Raw genomic sequence first — 8,733 nt, 5'->3', positions numbered from 1 at the left:
CTTGCCGTAACATGGCATCAGTTGTGTTCACATGGATCTCGGTTTTCGAAGGTGAGAGTCTTCCGGGGTGTGGAGCATTCTCAAGATCAGTTTAACCCTCCTTAAAGCGTTTGTGCCACTCAAAAACTTGCGTCTTTCCCATGGTTTCCTCTCTGTAAGCTTGCTGCAATATTTCCATTGTTTGTGTTGCAGTTTTGTCCAGGAGAACACAAAATCTAATTGAAGTGCACTGCTGCAACTTGAGATCCATGCTGGGTATAGCGAACACGGCCTCCTTCCTCAGCTTGCAACAGACAAGCGTGAGGTGAGTGACGTCCCTCACACTGTATCACTCGATGTCAGACCTCTCGAGTACTACCACCTGCAAACTCCAGCGCGGGATTTTTGAAACATAAAACAATCATTCCGGTTATTTTCTGACACTGTTTAGTAGGTAAGGTAAGGGTGTATTCTGCCCGAAGGCAGGTTAATCTCCGCAGAGGTGTGCCTGAGCTGGAGTTTACATACGGTAGGGTGGCCCGTTCCTTTCCGCTCCTCCCATTCCTTTACCCCCCAACAACAGCGCGTGGCAACCCATCCAAATCTTGATCACGCCCACTGTTGCTTAACTTCGGAGATCTCACGGGATCCGGTGTTTCAACACGGCTACGGCCGTTGGCATACACCACTTAGTAATAAGGGTAATATAACATTCTACTATAAGCGTTCTTAAGTAGCCCGCTATGCATGATAGCTCCCTGATATTAGTGTATTCAATTGAGCCTGTATCCACCTTAATTCATTTCTGACGGGACTAGTCGTACATGTCCTCGGACGCCGCTGGCACTAAACGTCATATGATAAATAAATAAATAAATAAATAAATAAATAAATAAATAAATAAATAAGTAAATAAATAAATAAATAAATAAATAAAATATATATTATCGTTGCTCCTCGAAACACCTATGACCCCCCACCCCAGCAAAATTATCATTTAGAAGGAAATGTACTTGATATATTACATCCAAAGCCTCCGTGGACCAGACGGCATCGCGTCGGCCTCTCACCACTGGGTTCCGTGGTTCCAATCCCGGTCACTCCATGTGAGATTTGTGCTGGACAAAGCGGAGGAGGGACAGGTTTTCTCCGGGTACTCTGTTGACAATAGAATGAAAATGTAAATGCATTGTTTCGTACAGGTGCCAGATATCAGCTTGTGGTTTGAATTTCCATGTCTGTTGCACTTGGTCGATCAATACAGGAACGGTTAATGCCGGTTGTGGATGGCGCTGGAGTTGTCATCCAATGATGTCCCATACGTGCTCGATTGGGGACAGATTGGCATCTCAAGAAGTCCAAGGCAATATGTCGACACTCTGTAAAGCACGTTAGGTTACAGCAGCAGGATGGGGGTCATGCATTTTCCTGTTAGAAAACACCCCCGGGAATGCTGTTCATGAATGGCAGTACAAGAGGTTGAATCACCAGGCGGACGTACACATCTATAGACAGGATGCGTGGGATAACCACGACAGTGCTCCAGACCAGAAGTGACGGTGTAGGTCCTATGCGTCGATGCCTCAGACAGGTGGAATGCAGACACTCCTTTGGCCATCACTGGCACCAAGACAGAACCGGCTTTCATCGGAAAACACAACGGACCTCCAGTCCAACCTCCAAAGAGCTCTCGTCTGACACCACTGAAGTCGCAGACGGCGGTGGTTTGGGGTAAGTGGAATGCACGCCGCAGGGCGTCTGGCTCGGAGTTGTCCGTAAAACAACCGATTCCGAACATTTCGTTGCTTCACTGTGGTGCCTACAGCCGCTCGCATTGTTGCTGCAGACGCAGTCCGCTGCGCCACAGCCATTCGCCGAATACGGCGGTCCTCACTCTCGGTGGTGCCAAGGGGACGTCCGGAAGCCAGTCTTCTTGCGAGCGTACATTCTCGTGACCACTGCTGTCAGGATGCATGCACAGTGGATATATTCCTGCCAAGTCGTTCTGCAATAGTGCGAAAGGAAAATCACCTTCACGTAGCTATATTATACAGCCTCGTTCAACCGCAGTGAGCTCTTCGTCGTCGTAAAGGCATTCCGGATCCACTCATAATCATTCCGACCAATTTCAAATGTAACTAACGCTCTCGCACAGTACTGCCCCAATTTAAATCAAACATGATGTGCAAAGTCATGGGGCCGCTACTAGTGCCACGCTAATGCGATTTGCGGGAAAATTTATACAGCGACATCTTTCAACGTATAAACAAGCCTACCAACGTTTGTTAATCTAGCACAACCCCTTCTTGGTGTTTGGATATTTTCTCCGCAAGTGTATTCTAATGCCATAAAAGTGAAATGACAGTGAGCTTACGTTTATACGGCACTAAGTTTCGTAAAATGTGATTTACGTCGGTTTAGCTCGCAGGTACAGATATTTTAATGCTTATCTCAGTAACATCAATAAATACACGTATTATTAGCATATGGCGCGTGCTGGCCGTGCGCTTTGGTCGTGCATCTGCGAGCATGCATTCGGAACGCGGTGAGTTTGAATCATACCCTCCATTACCATTTTACACTATTGAGAATAGTTACCTAGTTGTATTTCCTATTATAATCCTATTATAATCAGCACCACCAGCAGCATCACCCATTTTCACACCAGGCAAGTGCTTTAATTGCGACCACAGTCACTTCCTTTCCAACACTAGCTTGTTCTATTCCATCGTCACCGTACGTTCTGTTTGTGATGTTGTGACGTAAAAAATTGAAAATGACAACGGAATGTGTATATAATAATAATAATAATAATAATAATAATAATAATAATAATAATAATAATAATAAGGAGAAGAAGAAGAAGAAGAAGAAGAAGAAGAAGAAGAAGTTGAAGACCCGTGGTCAGATAAGTCGTCTTGTTACGCCTGCCGTATTCATATTGTTTTTCCTGCCCTTTTCAATGGTTTTATGAACATTTAGTAAGAAGCGCGTTATGGTATCCCGCATTTCGCCCTTGTACTTACTCAGTAGGAAAGGCGTCAAATTTGAATGGGGGGCGTCTCAGCAAGCCGCCTTCGACGATCTGAAAGTAGCTCTTTGTAACGCCCCTGTTCTAGCTATGCCAAATGTTTCGGAGAAATTCATTGTCGAAACCGACGCCTCGTCACCGGCGGTTGCTGCTGTCCTTCTTCAGGAAACGGAACTTGGAAGGCGACCCATCGCTTATGCTTCTAGGACATTATCGGCTCAAGAGGCCAAATATTCCATCAATGAACTTAAGGGTTTGGCAGTTTTGTTTGCTCTAGAAAAGTTCCGCCTTTATCTGGAACATGTCAAATTGGAGTTGGAGACGGATACCAAGCCTTAAGTTGGGTATTAGCTAGGCCTCGTCGTACTGGTCGTATAGCCTGCTGGGCCATCATAATTTCTGCCTTCAAATTTGATGTGAGGCATATTCGAAAATCTGAAAATGTAGTTGCGGATGGACTAAGCCGCATGTTTTCTAACGAAGGGGAGACCACCGAACAGGAAGATAGTTCTCCTCTTCCCACGCCCATACCTTCGGGCGTTAATGCCATTCTAACTGATGCCCCCATGTTATTTCGGGATATTGAAAAATACCAATGTGAAGATCCAGGGCTGGCTCCTCTTATTATGGTAACACTTTCTTCTGGGGAACATGTCGTCCCTTATGTATTGAGAAAGGGGGTTTTGTGTTGCCCGTCGAGGCATGAACAAAAGATGAAAGTAGTAGTTCCAGCTGTGCTTGTGCCTATGATCTTCAAGTACCATCATGAGATCCCATTTAGGGGGGGAGGGCACTTAGGTATCTTCAAAACTCGGGAAAAGATCCGAGAGATGTTCATTTAGAAAAGTATGGACGGTGAAATTAGAGAAATGGTAAAAGCTTGTAAATCTTGCTTGCTTAGTAAGCCCACCTTGTCCAATCAGCTAGGTCTATTGTCATCTCATCAAGCGTCTCGCCCCATGGAACGTCTATATATAGACTACGTCGGACCTTTCCCACAATGAAATGGGAACGCTAATACATTTATTCTGGTGTGTGTAGATGGTTTCACTAGATTTTCCTGGTTATTTCCGACTAAGATGTCTAACGCTCAGTCTACTATTTCTTGTTTGAATATTATTTTTGCTTCTTTTAGTCCTTGTCAATATATAGTTTCTGATAATGCTAAGGCATTCACATCTAACTTATTCTCACACATAACGACTTCAACTTATTACCCTCAACCGTCTCTGGCTGAGCGGATCAATCGTAATCTTCGTTCTGCATTAATCGCATTTCATCATGAAGATCATTCCAGGTGGGATACTTCCCTACATTGGTTCGCTGTTGCTCTAAATTCAGCGGTTCATGAGTCACAGGAGTTCAAACCAGCATCTCTCATGTTGAAGTTTGTTCCGAACATGCCGCTCTCTAAACTTTGGTCACTTAACGACATTTACCAGAAACAATAGATCCTGATAATATTAGAGATCTATGGAAGATGGTTAAGCACAATCTTAAAGCGTCCCATGAAAAGGTTAAAGAAGGATATGATCGTGGACGGAGGCCCACCAATTTAAAAGTCAGAGATCAAGTCATGGTTAAAAATTTTGTTCCTGCGGGCAAGCTTGCCTCCAGATTCCATGGGCCATGCTTCATTCTAGATTTTCGGACGCCAGTTACATTATTGGTCAGTAACCCAGCCACAGAGAGGATCTTTAGGGTTAACCTCTAGCAGGTGAAATCTGTGTAATTTCATTGTTGTTACATTAGCCATTAAAATTTGGCAGGAGTCGAAGGTTATGTTTCTTTAAATTAGCGGATTATTTTAAAATTTGCCCCGCATTTGTATATTACCTGATATGTACGATCTTCCCCTTTGATTATTCCTGTGGTAAATTCCCTGGTGGCCATTACCATGCCCTCGTCTCCTGCATTCACTTACACACCCACCATCAACGCCGCCCGCCGCTCTGCCTCACACAAATAAAGATCGTACTCCCTAAACTCCAGCAACACATCTCTGTCGCCCAGATGTTATTTTTCCAGTACCCCCTCAGCCGTCGGCGGCCGTGTTCCAACATCTGGCGAGCGATACCGGAGTGGGGAATGAGCCTACTCCACTCTAGTGATGTCTCCTTCTGGACGGCGCGCCGGAGTCCATCTTCCGGCAAGGCTGAAGTGCGGTATTTCCACCGCCAACCCATCTGGGGACTGCACATCTACATCTGATCTGCGGCGACCATCACCACTACTATCCCTCTCATAGTAGTGGGAGAGGTGTATCTGAGGGTATTGGAGGGTCCGGATGACCTCATCTGGGGATCGGCAACGGCGGCAGGTCTGGCCGTCAAACTTAATCAACATATAATTAACTTATACGGTGGTGAAAAGACTTCAAACCTGGTTTTCCCAATTAATTCTCTAAAATAGACCTTTCAACATTTTTTTCTCCTATAAAATTTTCTCTGTGCTAATCTTCTTCGGTCTAGTTTCTTCTGCGTCACCCCAACGAAGGACCTTGTGGGGATGGGAGGTCTGTACCGTGAGGAACACCTTAACTCCGCTCATTCAAAACAAGCGCCTTAATGAACTCTATCTATCCAACTAACGTGAAAATGCTATTGCATGAAGTTGGGACTTTAATCAGAAGATGTCACTGATGAATAATTGAGAAGTTTATCATTTCTAAGTTTCCTAAACTGATTGGATTTATTTTGTTTTGTTTTGCTGTACATCAAGAACTTTGGACTTGTTTCAATAGATGTCATTACAAAACACTCTGGTCATGCACTCTAGTGCAAGTTGGAAAAACTTATAATTTAATGTTTTGTGTTTCTAGGTTTTCATAACTGAATTAGTGTTCATTTATTTTTGGGTTGGCAACACTTATTTTTCATTCAGCCAGTTTAGAATCTGGCCAATTTGAAATAACTGTAATTATTTTTCAGCCTATCACAGGCTTCTTGTCGCTTTTCTATTGTGCAAAAAATAATTGAGAAGGTGTGTCCGGATTAGTCCAGAGTCCTCTCGAACCTTCCCTTCGGGTATATAAGCTGAGGATTTTCCGGCTACCTTGCCTAATTGATCGTTGTCTTTCTCAGTGTGTGTGTTAAGACAGAAGGCGAGGCGACTCATTCTTCGGCAGGCAGAACAACACCCAGGCAATGGCCACCAATATTCTATCTTTCTAGCCGTCTCAGAAAACTTATCCGAGGGGAAGGTTTACATTTCTATCTATGTAACCAAACTTTCCTAAAATGTAAATTTTTGTTTCGCTAATGTAGAATTCCATAAAGTCTTTAATTGTAAATAGGGGATAGAGAGTGCGTTACCCTCTCGAGTTCCCCTTAAACTTGGTTTGAGGTGACTACGATTTTGTAACTGTTATTCTTTCCTGTAACGTATTAAATTAACCTTCATTCGAGTTACCTCAGTAGCTTGGAATTAGCCCCTGTATCACTGGGCTGAGAGTCCCGTTAGGATTTAGTGCTTTATTATCTAGGAGTGCAAGTATGCGCCTCCATTCATTTTGCGTTCGGGCCATTAATTTAACCTGTTATTCTTTTTCTACGAAGGCCCAGTAGGTTGGGTACTAGATACCCCTTTGTAAAAGAAAACGTAAATTGTAGATTGTGCCGCGAGAGGCCAGAGATAGTAAAATTCTGTGTAATGTTGCCTTAAGCGGGCTGTTAAAATGTGGTTAATGTTGGAGAGCATGCAAGCTCTTTTCTATGTTCTGTAATAGTGAGGAGTGCCTCTGGAAGGCTAGAGATTGTAACTTTTGGAGCAAAGTGCTCTTGAATTTGGGGATTTCTACCCTTGCCTAAATTAAACTTCATTTACGAAATTGCAAATTTGTAAACTATGGACTTGAAGCCCAAAATTGTTAAAGTTCTGAATCTTGGGTTTTATAATTCTTGAAATTGTCATTGCACCCGTAACCTCATTATTTCTTTGAGTGGAAAACTTGTTATGTTTGTGATTTAAAGAGAAATATAAGAGAAATGTTGAAGTTTTAAAATGAATTTTTGATATTGTAGTTAGACCCATTTTACCCAGCACCTTCTTTCACACCTGCCATCCACAAAAATCCTGGTAATAATATAATAATAATAATAATAATAATAATAATAATAATAATAATAATAATAATAATAATAATAATAATAATAATAATAAAAATAAAACAAGGAGAGTTAGGTTCTATGGTTTCATAATGAGGATGGACAATGCCAGACTTACAAAACAAATTTGATATCATGTTTGCCATAGAAAGAATGGGAAAACCACGAACCTACTACGCTGGCGCAGTAGGGGGAGAGGTGGTACTCCCACGCGGTGCGTCGCAGGTGGCGGATAGGGGGGTCCTAACCGGCTTGCCGGCAGACTTGAGCGAAATAAAATACCTCTCGCGGACAAAACGCACAACCCCCCTGTGGGTGGGGACGCAGACGAAGAATTCACCCACTGTATCCCCTGCCTTTCGTAAGAGGCGACCAAGGGATGATCAAATTAGAAATATGAAACTACTTGTGACTAGTATCCCCACGCGGGGAACACCATGGGTCAGTTTTACTAGCGCGTAGTACCACTATGTTGGGTACCATACAGGTTTGTGATTATTAACAAACAAGAGTGCGAAGGCTTTTACAGTACATGTGATTAGTAGCACTACATGAGCTACACCATGGGATGAGGGAACCCAAGCTTCAGGCTTGCCTTTGATTAGTACCCACTATTTGAGAAACACCACGGGATAGTACGAGTCCCTGTGGATAGTACCCTCATGTGATGAACACCAAAGGTTTGCGTTGCCTGTAAATGGCTCCGCAATGTGCGAAACAGCGTAGATCTGTAATAAATGTGCGAATTTCATTACCTGTGAGTAGTACCATAATGTGTGGAATACCGCGAGTTTAAGCTACTCTTGATTAGTACCGCAACATAACAAATAGTATGGTTGTAATTTTCTAGCAATAAGTACCTTTGTGAGGGGGCACTGACGTGGATTTTGGATCCCTTTTGACTACAAGTATCATCGATTCAGTGTTGCGCTATAGAAGCAATCCCTTGGTCAGTAATACTATTGTTCTACGCCAGTTTTTGTGCATGTGAGGCACTGTGGGTCGGTTCCAACGATCGTTTTCAATTGATATCTATCCATCCATCCATCCATCCATCCATCCATCCATCCATCCATCCATCCATCCATCCATCCATCCATCCATCCATCCATCCATCCATCCATCCATCCATCCATCCATCCATCCATCCATCCATCCATCCATCCATCCATCCATCCATCCATCCATCCATCCATCCATCCATCCATCCATCCATCCATCCATCCATCCATCCATCCATCCATCCATCCATCCATCCATCCATCCATCCATCCATCCATCCATCCATCCATCCATCCATCCATCCATCCATCCATCCATCCATCCATCCATCCATCCATCCATCCATCCATCCATCCATCCATCCATCCATCCATCCATCCATCCATCCATCCATCCATCCATCCATCCATCCATCCATCCATCCATCCATCCATCCATCCATCCATCCATCCATCCATCCATCCATCCATCCATCCATCCATCCATCCATCCATCCATCCATCCATCCATCCATCCATCCATCCATCCATCCATCCATCCATCCATCCATCCATCCATCCATCCATCCATCCATCCATCCATCCATCCATCCATCCATCCATCCATCCATCCATC

At 43.6% G+C, this 8,733-nt stretch overlaps 1 protein-coding gene across 1 annotated transcript in view; it reads right to left on the bottom strand.

The window, feature by feature from the left end:
- Positions 1–1,798: 1,798 nt before the first annotated feature.
- The window catches only part of LOC136866867 (sodium-coupled monocarboxylate transporter 1), a 100,476-nt gene continuing 93,541 nt past the window's right edge, over positions 1,799–8,733 (bottom strand). Inside the window, exon 16 of the mRNA XM_068226876.1 lies at positions 1,799–1,984. Coding sequence (XP_068082977.1) covers positions 1,799–1,984 — 186 coding nt within the window. The remainder of the gene's footprint in view (positions 1,985–8,733) is intronic.

This window comes from Anabrus simplex, chromosome 3, assembly GCF_040414725.1.
Source record: "Anabrus simplex isolate iqAnaSimp1 chromosome 3, ASM4041472v1, whole genome shotgun sequence".
Classification (NCBI taxonomy): domain Eukaryota; kingdom Metazoa; phylum Arthropoda; class Insecta; order Orthoptera; family Tettigoniidae; genus Anabrus; species Anabrus simplex.
The sequence above is the reverse complement of the archived record's forward strand: the minus strand, read 5'-3'. Positions and strand labels throughout refer to the sequence as shown.